At 32.5% G+C, this 19,230-nt stretch overlaps 2 protein-coding genes across 3 annotated transcripts in view; both read right to left on the bottom strand.

Annotated features, from left to right (window-relative positions):
• Window positions 1-340, bottom strand: part of LOC101894995 (serine/threonine-protein kinase 32A) — a 123,402-nt gene extending 123,062 nt beyond the window's left edge. The window contains exon 1 of one of the 2 annotated variants that reach the window (XM_059126762.1): window positions 234-340. The gene's annotated coding sequence lies outside the window, so the exon portion shown is untranslated. Of the gene's footprint in view, window positions 1-21 lie in introns of both variants that reach the window. The other variant, XM_059126761.1, reaches the window with a different exon arrangement.
• A 10,568-nt stretch (window positions 341-10,908) lies between these two features.
• Window positions 10,909-12,705, bottom strand: LOC101892066 (microtubule-actin cross-linking factor 1, isoforms 6/7-like). Its single transcript, XM_005189126.3, has 2 exons — window positions 11,944-12,705; window positions 10,909-11,881 (listed from the first exon to the last, which is right to left on the bottom strand). The coding sequence occupies exons 1-2, from the start codon at window positions 12,062-12,064 to the stop codon at window positions 11,016-11,018; spliced, it is 987 nt and encodes a 328-aa protein (XP_005189183.3). The 5' UTR covers window positions 12,065-12,705; the 3' UTR covers window positions 10,909-11,015.
• Between the last annotated feature and the right edge of the window lie 6,525 nt (window positions 12,706-19,230).

Raw genomic sequence — 19,230 nt, 5'->3', positions numbered from 1 at the left:
CATACAAACACACATACACACCTAGGATATCTATGTATATATTTACACAAGTATGATTGTTATATTCATTTATCTATCAAATTACGGCAACCCAAATAAGCTTCTCTTGATGATACAATTAAATTTTCTTCAAATTTCCATTGCCTAGACAACTGGTTTTTTTTTGATACATTTCATACAAACACACGACACAAACAAAACACAGATAGACACACACAAATACACACACTCACAATTTCGGTTGTGAGGGAGTTAAATTTCAGATAGCGTTACTTTAAACTTTGATAACTTCTTTGAAATTTCACCTTGATCCGAACGCACGATATGAATTCCACTAAAGACACCCGCTTACTGAACGTGAGTTTTCTTTGTGATATCTAATCAGGATAATGAAGAAAACTGAAACAAGTTCCACATTAAAGGACGGCGCATGTTCTCTGTCGTTTGCCGCTTTCGAATCCTTTGGATCCACCATTGGGAAACGATGTCAACAAGTTGCTACATTGTTTCACCAACAGTACGATAAGAATCGAGGAACTTATTTGATACGCGCATGTTTTCTCTTTCTCTCCATCTCTCAGATGGAGGACTGTTGTTTTTATAAATACAAAATTTAAAAAGATGATGTTTAAGATAAATCAATTTATCAAACAATAATAAAGGGGCTTCATGCAAGGAATGACAAGGAATATTATTTTGACTTTTATGGGATACAAATTTATAAATGAGAACTGGTAGAAGTCGTCCTTTGGATTTTCTAATTGTAAACTAGCATTAAAGGTAATTTTTAGCGATTTCGAGAAAAAAAAACAACTATATATATTTATACCCTCAGCCATATGGCTAGAGGGTATATATCATTTGATACGGCCAAAACGTGCCTAGTCGAAATAACGGTTTTAGACCCTAGGTCTCTTTGGACCAAATCCGTTTCAGAACATTTGGGGTCGATCTAGCGATGTCCGTCCGTCCGTCCGTCCGTCTGTCTGTCTGTCTGGCTGGCTGGTGCGCACGATAACTCTCGAAGGGAGTATCCGATTTGGTCCAAATTGGCTACAACGTAATATTTTTGTCAAACTTAGATCGAGTTCGGAGATGGGCTATATCGGTCCACTCCTTCTGGTACCTCCCCCACAAAAGGTCGAAATTTTAAAAAAATATATTTTTTGCACAGGAAGAGAAAGGATAATCCGAATTTGCTCCAACTTTGCAAATCCTAATATTTGCGTCAGTGCTAGGGCAGGTGTGGAAATGGACAATATCGGTCCACTCCATCAAGTACCTCCCCCACAAATGGTCAAAATTTTGAATAATTACAACTCTCATAAAATGTTATGTAATAGTCCGATTGTCTTCAAATTTCATACATACCAATATTTATATTAACCCAAGGTCTGGTGTTAAGATGAACAATATCGGTCCACTCCTTCTGGTACCTCCCCCACAAAAGGTCGAAATTTGCAAAAAAATTATTCTTTGCACAGAAAGAGAAGGGAAAATCCGATTTTGCTCCAAATTTTGCAAATCCTAATATTTGCATCAGTGCTAGGTCAGGTGTGAAAATGGACAATATCGGTCCACTCCATTAAGTACCTCCCCCACAAATGGTCGAAATTTAGAATAATTACAACTCTTAAAAAATGTGATTTAAGAGTCCGATTGTCTTCAAATTTTACACATCCCAATATTTATATTAACCCAAGGTCTTGTGTTAAGATGAGCAATATCGGTCCATTCCTTCTGGTACCTCCCCCACAAAAGGTCGAAATTTGCAAAAAAATATATTTTTTGCACAGAAAGAAATGAGATAATCCGATTTTGCTCCAACTTTGCAAATCCTAATATTTGCATCAGTTTTACGTTAGGTGTAAAAATGGGCAATATCGGTCCACTCCTTCTGGTACCTCTCCACAAAAGGTCGAAATTTGCAAATCATATATTTTTTGCACAGAAAGAGAAACGATGATCCGATTTTGGGCCAACTTTGCAAATCCTAATATTTGCATCAGTGCTAGGTCTGGTCCAAAAATGGACAATATATGTTCACTCCTTCAAGTACCTCCCCCACAAATGGTCAACATTTTGAATAATTACAACTCTCATAAAATGTGATTTAACAGTTCGATTGTCTTCAAATTTCACCCATCCCAATCATTTTATAAGTCAAGGTCTGGTGTTAAGATGGAGTATATAGGTCCACTTCTTCTGGTACCTCCCCCACAAATGGTCGAAATTTTAAAAATATATATTTTCTGCACAGAAAGGGAAGCAATAATCTAATTTTGAAAAACATAACACTCAAAGAAAGCGAAATAAGGATCCAACTCACTTCAAATTTCACACATATAATAATTTTTGCTAACACCAGATCTATTGTGAAGATGCTATATAACTTCGAACACCTTCTGGCACCTTACCCACAAAGGGACACAATTTTCAATATTTTCATCTATCATAAATTGCGAAACAACTCAGCGATTCTTTACAATTGCTATATCCATCTACTATAATTTATTTTTATATATATATTTAGTTTTATAAATAATAATATTTATATCATATTTATTTAGGTGGGATACGAAATGGATAATATTGATCGATTCTTTCAAAACCCACTCCATAGAGGGTGAATAGGGCTGAGGGTATACATCTGTCGGCAAAACCGGCCGATACTTTTTTACTTGTTTTTTTGTCATATTTGCGAATAATTTGGAAAAATGTTGTTAAAAAACAGGCTGGAAAAGTTGTTTTTAGACAAATATATCTTGCTTGAAAAATCACCATCTTTGCTTGAAAAACCACTCTCTTGTAAGAAAAGGGCAAATCCTGAATTAATCGTATATAAATCGTTTTTATACCCTCCACCATAGTATGGAATTTGTCATTCTGTTTGTAACACATCCAAATTTACGACCCCCCAGATTTAAGGCAGATTTAAGGACTTTTGACTGTTTTAGTCACAATTTAAACTAGCATTTCATGATATTCGTTATTTTGATGATTTGTGCACACTTTCCGTCTGTCTGTTTGTTGAAGTCACAATACAGCCCACATTATCTGATGTAGCGCCTCAAAAACTGGCAGAAGAATTTGTACTGTGTCCAGAATAGTTGGTATTGAAATCGGTCCACGTTTTGATATAGCCACCATATAACGGTACCTCCCTAAATTGGGTATTTTGCTGATTTTCGACACATTTTTTCACTGATATGTCTACCAATTGGTACTTGTAGGTCATACCTCAGTGGCGAAACATTGTATGTATAGGTCCACGTTTTTGTACAGCTCCTATATAACGGTACCTCCCCATTTTCGGTATTTTGATGATTTTTGCCACAATTTCTCAGGGATTCGTCCCAAAATTTATATTTGTAGTTCATATTGGGTTATCCGGTGGCAGAACATTAAATATTTAGATTCACGTTTTCCTACAGTATTGTTACCACCGATATTCCGAATTTTTATAATTCTAGTAAAATTTACACACGAAATTGTTTCAAATTTGGTATTCACGAAGGTTTGGTAGATAACAATCCTTGAAATATATAGATGTTCCGTTTTGGTATAGCCCCCATATAATGGCCTTATCTACTTCATGGTTTTTTGAAAAGTTAAAGAGCATCATCCAAATGGGCTTACTAATATTTGTAGTTTAATCTATATATATATATAAAAGAAAGTTGTGTTAGTTACTACGCGTAAAAATGTGAAATTTGAAGATTTTCATTTTGACTTTTGAAGTGTACAATAGTAATGTTTTATTTTGCATGATTTTTTCCATTTTGACTTACTATTTTGGAATGTACATTTGTAGTGTTTTTTTTTTTTTTTTTTTGTTTTTTGAATTCTAATATGATTTGTAGTCTTTTTGGGTAGTATAAAGCGACGACAATTATGGAGTGGCGGACCTTAATAGATGATGTCAAAATAATTTAACGTGGTCAAACCAAAGTTAAAAGATAATTACTTTTTTCAAAATTGCTAAAAAATCAAAAAAGAGCCTATTGCATTGCAAAAACTCTAAAATCGGGAAAAAATAGAGAATATTTTGCAATGGAATCAAATTTCAAAATAATAGTAAGGACTAAACTTCGTAAGGACCTTTAAACATTCACTGTAAATAAACAGCAAACAAGTTTCAGATTTTTTTCAATTTTTTTTTTTTAGTTACTATGCTTATAACTCAGGAACGTTTTGACGGATTTTCACAATTCATACAACTTTGGAATGGAATCTTGGCAAAAAAAAGCGTAAAATATGCCAATAAAAAAATATAAAAAAATCATTTGGCGTGAAATTTTTTCAATTTAAAAACTACATAAAAGTGTACATTTTTTATTGTTTCGAATTCTGAATGAATAATATCAAAAACGAAATGGTACGCAATACGATGTTAAATGGCGATCTTTCATGTCTGAAATTGGCATTTAGCTTTCAACTCCAGGATCTACATCGTGCTTCAGCTAGAAGATGCTAACATATTTAAACAAACAAAAATAACCGACAAAACGTTATGGGGCTCATTTCAAAACGTGTACCTACCTACTTCTTTCACATGACAATAATCCGTCCAATGAGAACTTAATATGCAAAATTCATTGGGACTTCAATCATGAAATACCTAATATTCAGAAATTCTTCCTAAACTTTCACGATACCTTAAATCTCTTTTGCAGTTTATGATATGGGTCATAACCCCCGGATAAGGATACAACCAGATTTCAAGTATATCTTACATTTTAACTATATCTTTATACTAATTTCGGCAAATGTTGGTAATTTGGGAAAAACCATCCTTGCAAAAACTGATTAGGTTTTGTATAACCATCATATGATTTAAGGAACCGGACATTTCTTTAATCGTCTTTGAATTGTACTATGATAAAAGATATAGACATTATGGCAAATATTACATATTACTTTAAAAACAAGTAAAAAAATTAAGTTCGGATGGGCAGAACTATTATTATCATCCATCTTAGGGTAAAGAAAACATTTTTATATAAAGGTATCTAAATTCAAGCGTATTTCACTTTAAATTCATATACCAGTAAGAGTGTTTGTATAATGCAGTTAACTCATTAAAAACCATAAAGTGAATGAGGCCGTTATATGGGGCCATACCTCTGTGGACAATTGTATATTTCAAGGATTGTCATCTTTCAAACCTTCTAAAAACCAAATTTGAAACAATTATGTGCGAAAATGTTTCTAGGATTATCAACATATCCAAAATCCGAGGAGAAATGTGGCAAAAGGCATCAAAATACCAAATTTCGGGAGATACCGTTATATGGGGACTATACCAAAATGTGGACGATTTCATTTTCAATACCAATCATCCTATACACAATACAAATTGTTGTGCTAAATTTTGATGCTCTACGTCAAATAATGTGGGCTGTATAGTAATTTAAACAAACAGACACAAATCGACTTAAAATTTTATACTGATTATGAACAGAACTTAATGCTTTTTTATTGTTAAATTTGACTAACTATATTGAATTGAAACGATTTTTTGAGAACAAAATCAAGATTTATGGTAAAAATTCCATTTTTAGGCAATTTTTAGGCCCATTTAGACAAGTCCTTTTAAATCGACTCAATTTCTAGACCCAAATTTCAAATTATATCCGTTTATCTAGTAAAAAATATCAGTCAGCTGATGTTGGTTTACGTATGCAAATGCAATCAATTTACTAAAAATATTTGCAACTAAAAAATTAAAAGAATTTATATTTAAACTCAAGTTTTTTTCCAATAGTGCCAACGGCAGGAAAATCAGCAAACGATGGTCATCATTATATACATGGAGAACTTCATGATACCCTGCGCCACTTTGCATATACAGTAGAGATCCATATAAACAAGTAAAAAAAGCAGTAAGTTCGGCCGGGCCGAACTTTTAATACCCTCCACCATTTGGAACGAATTAGGAAATTTTCCAAAAATAAATCCATTAAAATTTCTGTTAAAATCATAAAAATACCGAATATAGGGGGTACCGTTATATGGGGGATATACCATATCGTGGACCTATAAAGACAGGTCTCTTTCAGGGGGTTAAGTACTCACAAGGGACTCCTTGTATGGAATTTCAGTCAATTCCATTGAAAAATGGGGGCTATACGATATACTAAACCGATATAGCCCATCTTCGAACTTGACCTGCCTGCAGACAAAAGACAGATCTGTGCAAAATTTTTGCTTCCTATCTTAATTCGTTTTGACAGTACCGTGATTACAACAGACGGACAGACGGACGGACAGGGCTAAATCGTCTTAGAATTTTACGCTGATCAAGAATATATATACTTTGTAGGGTCTAAGATTATTATTTCGATGAGTTCCAAACGGAATGACAAAGTTAATATACAGTATAAAAAATAAAAGTTTTTATTGGAAATTTAAAAGAAACAGAGCATAGCATATTATGGCTTTAAAGCAGTTATAATTTAAAGACGAAAGTAACTAGTATATGGTTGGCTTCTATCTTATTCTACTAAATTTGTGTCTGAACCGACATCTATCAAAACCCATCTTATTTGAGCTGATATTACACTTCTTAGGCACAATAAACATGAAATCAGATGAATATATATATGGGAGCCAAATCCAAATCAGAACCGATATCTACAAAATTTAGTATTAGTGTATCTGATAGTTTGCACTAAATATCATTGTTGTGGAGAGTATGTTATGGATGTGATAGAGTAAAATACAAAATCGCATGAAACATATATATGAGACCTACATATATATCTTAACCGATTTTCAAGAAATTGTTTCCAGACTAAAATCGTTCTTATGTGCCAAAGTCCATTCATGTTGGGCTTATATTAACCATTTCGTGTACAATAATCTTCATAGTAAAGTTAAGATACATACATATAGCAGCTATATCCAAATCTAAACCGATCTCAATAAAATTTGAAGAGAGTATTTCTGAGCTGTATTTGATATATTTCACCGAATATCGTTGTTACTGAGGGCATATTACGGCTGTAGAAGAAAAATTTAAGAAATCGGGTGAAGAATATATTTGGGAGCTATAGCTATATCTGAACCGATGAAATCCACAAAATTTGACACACTTGTTTCAATTTGGTTATATTTGTCAAATATTACACATTTGGTACCCAAGTAAAGTCAAATCGATTTAAATATTCTAAGGACCTAAAAACAACTAATAATTTTGTGTTATATTAAAGCTACAGCATATAGTTGGATACTTTTTTCCGGTTGAGACCTCGAACTATCAACTTATAAATACTAAGTTACAGTTAGAAATTGAATCTAAGAATCAAATCAATTACTAAAAACGTTTGTTGTTTTGGCCGTTTTTAAAGCCATGAAACTGGCAATTCTAATCCACTGGCCTTACTTCGGTCAACTACAAACGTACTGTAAGTCCTTTTTTTAGGACGTATGTATTGCCAGAATGATCAAAGTCATTTATTTACAGTATGTTGTCTGGAAAATTAACAAAAGAATTTTTGTTTAGATGAGCTTCGAATTATTTAAATGTTTAATTTATTACAAAGCGATTTTAAATGGAAGCATATTGGTCATCTCGATCTGACTTTGCACTTCCTTGTCAGAATATATATACATTGATAGGAAAGTATGGGCAATTATATTTTAAATTTTTGCCGCTTCTTCTCTAACTTATCGCGCATAACTGTCACCTTATCGCGCCGCCTATTGTCTTTGCATGCCTAATATTTGACTGTCAATAAACGCTAAGCAATTATTTTTCATACAAAATACAATTTATTTTAATTGTTTATCTGCTGGTCCTTGAGCGAAAGGACGACTTGATGTACATTTTAAACACACCATAGATGCGAAAGAAAATTCCATATCTCTTGAAATGAGCAGCACCCCTGCTTACTTTTGTTCACTTGCTTGGCCCGAATAATAAATTACATAAATAATAAATGATGTTTATTTTGCATTTCTTCGGAGCTGTTGCATTTGTGTTTGTTACATCACGGTAGAATTTGTGTTGACTGAAGAAAACCAGTAAACAAAATAAATAAATTTTTATGCTATTAAATTATTTATGTTAAATCCGTTTCCTTGGACATTTTTCATTTTGCAAAACGAAAGGAATTCACTGAACGAGAATTTCTAAATTTCCAGATAATTTAATGAAATAGGAAACCGCTAGGAAAGTATCTGTTCAAACAACTTGTCATCAAGAGGTTTTTGTGAGGAACACATGGTGAAATCTGTAGTAAAATTGTTATTTTACCCTCTGGCTTACGGTTTTAGATTTATGCAACCAAAATTATCTCATGGCAAGAACGACGTTCGTCTCATGTAATTTTGAACGAAATTCATTTTAGGACATTTGGAGTCGACCTAGCGATTTTGGTGCGTCTGCTGTGAGTCTACCTGCCCGGTTCGCACGACAAAGATCGACTTCAATATTGGCCAATACGAGTCTATCCTTTCTTGTAGTCATGCCTCCCGCACAAATTGTCACTTAATATTTTCAAACAATCGATTTGCTTTATAGAAAATATCTCTCAAAACTGGAGCTAGAACTATGATGTGTATATTGGAATAGTACAAAGATGTTTATAATGGTCGGTCCCTATAGTACTCACAACTCTTGCAAATATGAATATCAACATGAAATCAAATTCTAGAGGATGAACATCCCAGCAAAAATACTTATTATATATCGAGTTATCAAACCATTATTTTATTTTTTATTACTATATTACTTAGTCGAAAAGACCTCGACCATTAAACAAAAATAAAACACCTAACCATATTGCTGTATAGACCGCAGGTATCTCCCGATATTTGATATGGATGATTTTAGTCATTTTCTTCAAAGGATTTTCTTAAGTTGTTATTTGAAGTTCGTAATGAGTACCAACATTCTCTGGTAGGTCTCAGCTCAGTCTTTACGATGGATAGGTTCAACTTAAGCTTGATCCAATGAATATATTATGACCATTCATTCCATTTGTAACTCCTAGAAATATTGATAATAGACCCTACTCAATATATTCTGGATTAGCATAAAATTCTAAGATCATCTAGCGATGTCCGTCTGTGGTAATCACGCTATCTTTCGAACGAATTGAGATAGAAGGCTAACATTTTGCATACATGCCATGGGCCATGTCAGTCCACGTTTTCGTATAGCCCCGATATAACGGAATCTCCCGATATTCGGTATTTTCATGATTTTAGCTACATTATTCAACGGCATTGTTTCAAATTTGGTCCAGGTCTTCGTATAGGCCCCAAATATAAGTACCTCCCTATATTCCATATTTTGATGATTTCAGCAACATTATTCACTGGAACTGTTTCAAATTTGACAAACAATTTCTATGTAGATTCATGTTTTCATATATCCCCAATATATTAGAGGTAGTTTTGGGAAAATTGTTTTTTTTTAATTTTTGGAATTTCCTCCCAAATGGTGGAGGGTATTAAAAGTTCGGTCGGGCCGAACATTGCTGCTTTTTTACTTGTTTATTATAATTTGATGTTGCATGTTTTTATACCCTCCACCATACTATGGAGGGTATATTAATTTTGTCATTCCGTTTGTAACTCCTCGAAATACTCATGTCATGTGTCTGTCTGTCCGTCTGTCTGTTGTAATCACGCTATCTTTCGAACAAATTGAGATAGAAGGCTAAAATTTTGCACACATGTATATTTTGCCAGTAGGAAGGTTAAGTTTTTAAACGGGCCATGTAGGTCCAAGTTATCATATAGCCCCCATATAACGGTACCTCCCGATATTCGGTATTTTGATGATTTTAGCTACATTATAAACAGATTTTTCTTCAAGTTTCGCTTTTAAATATTGTAATAACTTATGAAAAAAGTTGCCTATGCAGGCCCACGTCGTCGTATAAGCATTCGGTATTTTTAAGATTTTAACAGAATTTTTAACGGATTTTATTTTTTGGAAATTGCCAAATTTGTACCGAATGGTGGAGGGTATTAAAAGTTAGGCCCGGCCGAACTTACAGCTTTTTTACTTGTTTATTTTCATGTTATACACATTTTTTGGTCTTCTAATATTTACGCCTATTTTTAAGATATAATTTTACCATTGCATAGACATTCCAAGTTATGACAGATCCGATTTTCATTTTATGAACATACATTTCTTTCGTGTTATTTACTTTCTAAGCTCTTTGTATTTGTATGTTCACTTCAATTTGAGTATGTGTTACTTTTTGCCCACTTTTTTACTTTTTTTACTTTTTTATATTTTTTTTACTTATTTCGTAAATATATAATGACACTCTTCTGAATTCACTATAGTTTAATAAAAACTACACCTAACACTCCATCCTTTCCAAAATAATACAATCTGTGCTTTTATCTCTCCTGGATCCAGAGATATGCGTCTTTTAAACCGGACAAACCGAGTATTTTCAATACATCGAACGAAATGTTAACACATATTTGGTTAGTTCCAGAACTGCAGGATCGGGAACAGAGCAATTCTAGTATTTTGAAAAGGTAATAATATCAAGTAATGTGCCATATATTTCGTGGAGCCCAAAATGGGATGCTCCTCAAATTTGAAAAGAATTGGCTGATATAGAAATATATTTAGCTATGATTCAGTTATTTTAATTTTTTTCAAGTGCGAGCATCTACTTTGAAAACCCGCTGTTTTCTTTCTGGATTTTAGTGAATGTTGTTCCATAATAATTAGCAATTTTGTACGTGTATAAAAGGGCTTTCCCAGTACAAGTTACTTAATAATTTTTACGGGAAAATTTATAGTAAAGATCTGTTGTTATTTTTCCAAAAGTGAAAATTACGCTCTTCATTAAACAATTTCATAATTTTAGATAAAAAATCGTTATAATCAATTTATTGCAACAAATGAAAAAAAAGAAGATATGGAATCGTGTTTGATGGGTATATGAGTAACAACAATTTTCTAGGTCCTTAATAATAAAATAACAATAAGTGGCCCTATGAAGGTCCACAATGGCACCATAGCATCTTCCTGCTTACTTTCTTCTCTTAATGAAGTAACGAGCAGGAGAGCCATAAGTAGCTGCTGGAGTACGAGGCTGTTCCTCGGCCTCAGCTACAACAATGGGTGTGGAACTCATTTCGGGAGCCAAATACTGTTGTTCAGGTTCGACAACGTCCTCATCGGAACGAGCTGTCATGGATGACTCAACATATGATTCGGGAGTCTGTTCAATGTTCATGTACTGAGGTTCGCTGTCTTCTTCAACATTGTGAGGAAAGTCAGCGTTATCATTGGGAACAACCGAAACGTATTCGTTTGAAGCTTCGGCAGCTTGACGAGGTTCACTGGCATATGTGCCGGGTGGTGGACCATAGACAGGAGCTTCTTCCTTCTTGGTCTTATATTTGATGAAGAATACTTCTGGTTTCGAAGGTTTGGTGGGTGCAGGAGTTGGTATGACAATATCGGCTTGGGCCTCTGGCTTCTTGTGCAACACATAGATGAGGGTCTTTTCTTCGTGTTGTGGTGTTGGTGGAACAATTGGAGCACGTATGACCGGTGCAGATGGAGCCTTGATGAATACAATTTTGTAATGTTTCTGTTTGGGTCCCATTTGATGTGTTACACGTGGCTGGATGGCCTCTTCTTCCTCGAATTCCTTGGGTGGAACATGAACGTAGACATGTTTGTGGACTTGGGTTTCCATAGGACCATTGGAATAACCAGATTGATGTTGAGTTGACATGGAATGACGATAGGCTGCATTGTAGGAATCTTCTTGGGAGGGCATAGCTGCTGGCAATTTATTGGCATTGGTGACTGGGGTGGCAGCAGCAAAGCTGGTGAAGCTATTGTCACTGGGCAATTGTTGGTAAACATGAGGTTTTGCTGGATGGCCTAAAATGAAATTCAAAACAATGATACATACGATTCTTTGAACTAGAAAACAAAACCCTTACTATTTGCTGGTAGAATTCTTTGGTTGTGCTGCTGGCTAGGCAGATAGGTCACTGGAGGCTCGGGACGTGCCATTACAGCAGCCACCATCAAAACTGAATACAAAATAAATGCCCTCATCATTAGTCCTCCCAGGCAATCAATCAAAACGAAAATGCAATAAAATTTAGCTCAATTTCGTGTTAATGGATTGCCGCCTTAATTGGTTTGAACTCGAAATGGAACGAAGCCTACGAAGACAACAACTGATACTGATGCTATGCCAAGCTCGGTTCGGTAAATTTATACAAAACAATTTGAAACATTTGACTTTTTTGAGCTCACCATGAGAATTGGAATTTCCACCAAAAATCTCATCGCAGAGTTCACCAAATGGTTTTATAAAAACTTCACATCGCCGAAGAAGAAAAAAAACAAAATAATAATAACAACAACATCGTTTGACCAATAAACGAAAAACAATTACCACGAAAAAACAACATTCAATTTGCCCCATATTTTAAAACAGTTCATCAAGAGACAGCATCAAAAATAACAAAAACAGCGACAACAATAACAACAACACCAGTAATAGTGTTGGACGCTTGGACCCAACAGGCAATTTGTAAAACATTTTCGAGATGAGTAGTGAATTGACATGAAAGCAACAATTTCAGAGCACCAATCGATAGATTACAGAGGGAGGGCGAACTAACTAGCCGCGCGGGCAAACGAACGCAGTGGGTCTTACAGATAAAGTGATGATGGCTGATGATGTTTATGCAGATAGTTACGCTCGAGACGTTGTTGATGATGGCTGATTGCTTTGATGAGTTTTTTTTTTTCATATTTTTGCTGGTGGTAATGGACGCACTTCAAAATATGTTGGAGGTGGTCAGTGATGGACTACATATGCATCAAGTGTATCAAACGCTCAAGCATTAGTTATTCATATGCCACACCACCTTGAGATAATAAGCGTTGGAAATCAAGAGGCATTGATTTGATAATAAAATTTTGTGATGGATGACTAAAGTGCTCCCACTAACCTGATATGTGTAGTTCGAAAAGTAATGACGCCCGTAACATAACTACTAATGGGTTATTTAATACTGGGGATTACCTGCGCTACACACAAGAAGAATCGTTTTAAAACACAACTCTGATTTACAAATACGCTAAATGTTGACAAATTGTTCTTGAGACCGGTTGTTTTTTCCCATAGCGAGAAACTGGTAACAATTGTTGATATTTTCGAATGAATTATGAAAAAAACTTAATTAAAAATTTTGATCAAACAAAAGAACATGAAAATAATGAATGAATGAGTAGTAAAGAAAACAAAAAGACATATAAGTTTTTCATTCATGAACTTACAGCTATGTTATGAATGATTATTTACTTCATACTGACAAAATTTGAATTTTGTAAAATTTATTCATATTGATACATGGTAAAATCAATGAATAAAGTTGTGATAAAAGAAGCAGTTCATTTGAGGAAATAAATAAAAAACGCCAACTTTTGACTAAAGGTCAAGATTTCTTCTCAAAATCCTGTTCTATATATGTTTAAAGATGTATTTCGTTACAACATGAGTAAATTTTGTCCACATTTTGCATTTAATTTGAAAAAAATTAAGCCATACAAAAAATTTTAGAATTGATAGGCCTACGCTATATTCATTATTAAAATTGGTACAAATATAAGTCACTTTTTTTGTCTAGTTGTAGTAAATAAACTTTAAAAAGCATCGATATTAACAAGTTAGAAAGTATCAATAGCTTTGACATTAAATATAACCCTCATTAAGATTTTATATCCCAAACCACACACATAAGAAAGTTGTGTTAGTTACTACGCTCAATGTGACATTTGAAATTTTTCATTTTAACTTTTGGAAAGTACAATTGTAATGTTTTATTTTGCATGATTTTTTTTTTTCAGTTACTATTTATGAATGTACATTTGTTGTGTTGGATCGGATCTATACGAATACCGAATATCACCATTTGGAACGAATTAGAAAATTTTCAAAAAAAAAATAAAATCCATTAAAAATTCTTTTAAAATCTTTAAAATATCTAACATGGGGGGATATACGAAATTTGTGGACCAATAAAGACAAATCTATGTCTGCGTGTAAAGTACTCACAAGGAACTCCTTGTGTGGATTTTCAGATAATTCGATTGGAAAAAGTGGCTAAAATCATCAACATACGGAATATAGGGGAGTACCGTTATATGGGTGATATACGATATTGTTTCAGGGGTAAAGTGCTCACAAAGAACTCCGTGTGTGGATTTTCAGACAATACGATTGGTAAATGTGGCTAAAATCATCAAAATACCGAATATCGCGAGGTATCGTTATATGGGAGCTATACGTTATCGTTAACCTATATAGAGAATTCTCTGTCGGGGGGTAAAGTGCTGGCAAAGAGCCCCTTGTGACCATTCCGTTGAAAACTATGGCTAAAGACATCAAAATACCGAATATCGGGGGTACCGTTATATGAGGGCTATACGATATCGTGGACCTATATAGATAATTCTCTGCCGAGGTATAAAGCACCCAGAAGGAACTCCTTGTGTGGATTTTCAGACAATTCCGATGAAAAATGTGGGTAAAATCATCAAAATACCGAATATCGGGGGTACCGTTATATGGGGGCTATACGATATCGTGGACCGATATATCTTCGAACTTGACCTGCCTGCAGACAAAAGAGAGATCTGTGCAAAATTTTAGCTTTCTATCTTAATTCGTTTAGACTGTAGCGTGATTACAACAGACGGACAGACGGTCGGACAGGGCTAAATCGTCTTAGAATTTTACGCTGATCAAGAATATATATACTTTGTTGGGTCTAAAATGATTATTTCGATGAGTTACAAACAGAGTGACAAACTTAATATACCCTCCATACTTTTTTTGGTGGAGGGTATAAAAATACCCTCCACCATTTAGAACGAATTTGAAAACTTTCGAAAAAGATACCATTCGCCAAAATTTCTGTTAACATTTTAAAACAAGTAAGCAAATCCATCCACTCCGTCATGCTGTTAGTTGTTGTGGTCCATTTTACAGCTAAACGTAATCCAAAATGCTAGAATTCTTCCCTATCCTTAACTCTCTTCTTAGGCGTGTCGATTGGCTTCAATTAAGTGATCAGGCATTTTTTTCTGTTTTTGGTCCATTTAAACACCCAAATATATTGCGGACATCTTCGAAAACAATAGGGCTAGCCCTTCTGAGCCTAACCCTACCCTTGCGAAAATTTTCGTGAGGATCGGACTATAATTGCAATCAGTATATAATATCCCCAACCTGTGTGTAACAATTGAAAAAATCGCATGCGATAAAAAATATGAAAAAAAAAATAAATAAAAAAATGTAACAAAATACTACAAAATCTATATTAACATCATTATTGGCATCTTTTTAATCGATTTTTTTAGATTTTATTCTTTTATGCCAAGAGGGCATTCTGAATTGACAAAATTTGTCAAAATCGATCCAGCCATTCTTGAGATATAAGCATTCTAGCTAACATCCCCTTCCATTGTATATACACATTGTGTATATTTCGCTATATATATGCGATATATTTGATATCGGCATCTACGTAACGGTCAGAATTGACCTGTTCGTCTATTCGCGGTATAATGGAAAATTTGACTTTTATTTAACACAAATGTTATAGTCTACTTCACCCACTAAATATTACCCGATGACCATCAAAATTGTAAGACTTCTAGCCACCCCTAAGCTCTAGCTCCATACTAACTTCCGCTTCGATTGGTCCATTATTGCGACCTGTAGAGCAACTGCCAAATCATGAAAATTTTCAGATTTTGGTCCAATTCAACACCTAAATATTATGCGATTATCTCCAAAAGAAATAGGGTTCTATTCTGGCCCTACCCCCACCTCCATTCTAAATTTCGTGAAGATCGGGCCATAATTGCGACCTGTAGAGTGATTACAAATTAACATGGACAGACGTACAGACGGACGGACATACATAGCTAGATCGACTCAGCTCGGCGAGATAGGAAGATGCATATATAATTTCCTATGTGGGAAACAAATATTTCGAGGTGTTACATAATTTTTGACCCATTCAAACTTACAATACCCCCAACAGATAGTGTTGTAGGGTATAAATACCGAATATAGCCATAATATTAGGGCCTGTTAAACGTGCACCTACATAGGCATTTTTTGTCACAAGCCATTACCATATTCAAATTCGAAACTTGAAATAAACGGTGAATAATGTAGCCAAAATCATCAAAATTCCGCACATAGGGAGGTACCGTTATATTGGAGCTATACGAAGACCTGGTCCTGCATCGACAATTTTCTGTCACAGGCTGTAGCTTCCATTACGAACTTCAAATACGACATCTCAAACAATTTCGGTGAGTATTGTACCTAAAATCGTCAATCGAATATAAGGAGGTACTGATATATGTGGCCTATACGAAGACCTGGACCTGCATAGGCAATTTTCTGTCACAGACTGTAGTTCCCATTACGAACTCTAAATACGTAAATTGAAACTACTATGAATAATGACGCTAAAATCATCAAAATACCGAATATTGGGAGGTACCGTTATATGGGGACTATACGAAGACGTGGACTTGCATAGACATTTTTCTGTCTTAGGCTGTAGTATCCACTTCGAACTTCAAATGCCAAATTTGAAACAATTCCGGTGAATAATGTCGCTAAAATTATCAAAACATACATGTGTGCAAAATTTTGGCTTCCTATCTCAATTCGTCCGAAAGATAGCGTGATTACAACAGACAGACAGAAAGACAGACGGTCATGGCTAAATCGTCTTCGAATTTTATAATATATATACTTTATTATGTCTAAGATCATTATTTCGATGACGGAATGACAAAATGAATATACCCTCCAGAGTATGGTGGAGGGTATACAAAAAAGTAATATTTTATCGTGTACGAAAGGGTTTTTTCACTTTTTTAGAACGAAAATTGCACGCGGGTTGCATTGAAGTGTAGTGCCGAATTTTGTGTTGGTGAAACTGAATGGATGATGTCGAAATAATTTAACGCGGTTAATAATTACTACTTTAAATCGCAAACAAAATCACGAAAAAAAGACTATCTCATTGCAAAAATTCTAAAATCGAAAAAGGCTTTTCAATGGAATCGAATTTCAAAGTGATAGCCCATTCTAGCGCTTATAACTCAAAAACGCCTTTTGACAATTCACACCATTTAAGAATGATCTCCTAGCAAAGAGGGTCAAAATCCAAAGAACAAATCGCGTAAAAATCCGCTAATAAAAAGTGAATGAGAAATATGTTTGTTATATTTTGATATGCTATATTGAAGTGAACATTTTTATTTTTATTATTATCATTATTATTATTATTATTAGTATTATTATTATTATTATTATTATTATTATTATTATTATTATTATTATTATTATTATTATTATTATTATTATTATTATTATTATATTATTATTATTATTATTATTATTATTATTATTATGATTATTATTATTATTATTATTATTATTATTATTATTATTATTATTATTATTATTATTATTATTATTATTATTATTATGATTATTATTATTATTATTATTATTATTATTATTATTATTATTATTATTATTATTATTATTATTATTATTATTATTATTATTATTATTATTATTATTATTATTATTATTATTATTATTATTATTATTATTATTATTATTATTATTATTATTATTATTATTATTATTATTATTATTATTATTATTATTATTATTATTATTATTATTATTATTATTATTATTATATTATTATTATTATTAGTATTATTATTATTATTATTATTATTATTATTATTATTATTATTATTATTATTATTATTATTATTAATTATTATTATTATTATTATTTATTATTATTATTATTATTATTATTATTATTATTATTATTATTATTATTATTATTATTATTATTATTATTTATTATTATATTATTATTATTATTATATTATATTATTATTATATTATTATTATTATATTATTATTATTATTATATTATTATTATTATTATTAGTATTATTATTATTATTATTATTATTATTATTATTATTATTATTATTATATTATTATTATTATTATTATTATTATTATTATTATTATTATTATTATTATTATTATTATTATTATTATTATTATTATTATTATTATTATTATTATTCTTATTATTATTAGTATTATTATTCTTATTATTATATTATTATTATTATATTATTATTATTATTATTATTATTATTATTATTATTATTATTATTATTATTATTATTATATTATATTATTATTATTATTATTATTATTATTATTATTATTATTATTATTATTATTATTATTATAGTATTATTATTATTATTATATTATTATTATTATTATTATTATTATTATTATTATTATTATTATTATTATTATTATTATTATTATTATTATTACTATTATTATATTTTTTTTTTTTTTTGGAATTCTGGTTGTAAAATAAAGCAAGTGCAATTAGTGCACAACACGATGTTAAATGGCGATCTTTCCTAAGTAGAATATGCATCTAGCTTTCCATCCCTAGGACCTACATTGTGCTTCAGCTGGAAGATGCCGACACAGCTGTGTGGGACTCATATCAAAATGTGGACCTACTTCTTTCATATGACAATAATCCGTCCAAGGGAAACTCACAATGTAAGATTCATGGGGACTGCATTCAGTGAAATAAAGAATAAGAAGATGCGCTGCTCTATACACAATGAAAGAGCGAATTGAAGATTCAGTGAGCTTTCATATCCTCCTTAGATACCTTGAATCGGAGGATTATGCGCCATGATAAGTAAGTACACTGTGCAACAGACAATCTTTTCCTATATGTAACATGTATAATCAATTATTCAAATCCATATAAGGGTATTCCCCTGCTTAATGCTTTTGTATACTTGTTAGCCATATTTTTGATTGATTTGACTCTTATTTGGCATCTTGGTTTCTAAGGGTGTAAAAGACCTCTTCGCAGAATGTAGGTCAATGTTTCAAAGTAGGGCCCATACCTCCTGATTCCCTTATTTGGAGGGTCGTGATCACATTTTCCAATCGATTTGGCTAGAAATGTGTGTTTAGGCTACTTTGGGGCATATCATTTTATAGGAAAATGTCAATGTAGATTCCAGACCCACTGATTTTGACCGATTGCACCATGGTTACAATAATGCTTATATATTAGGAGTTGGACACGGCTATG

The sequence above is a fragment of the Musca domestica genome, unplaced genomic scaffold (assembly GCF_030504385.1).
Source record: "Musca domestica strain aabys unplaced genomic scaffold, Musca_domestica.polishedcontigs.V.1.1 4, whole genome shotgun sequence".
Lineage (NCBI taxonomy): Eukaryota > Metazoa > Arthropoda > Insecta > Diptera > Muscidae > Musca > Musca domestica.
This window is presented reverse-complemented; position numbering and strand designations above follow the sequence as displayed.

Excerpts from the sequence above, each read along its gene's own strand:
- LOC101892066 (XM_005189126.3), bottom strand. The coding sequence starts at position 12,064 with ATGATGAGGGCATTTATTTTGTATTCAGTTTTGATGGTGGCTGCTGTA. Across the intron at positions 11,882-11,943 it reads AAGAATTCTACCAGCAAATA|GCCATCCAGCAAAACCTCAT; the intron begins GTAAGGGTTTTG and ends ATTTCATTTTAG.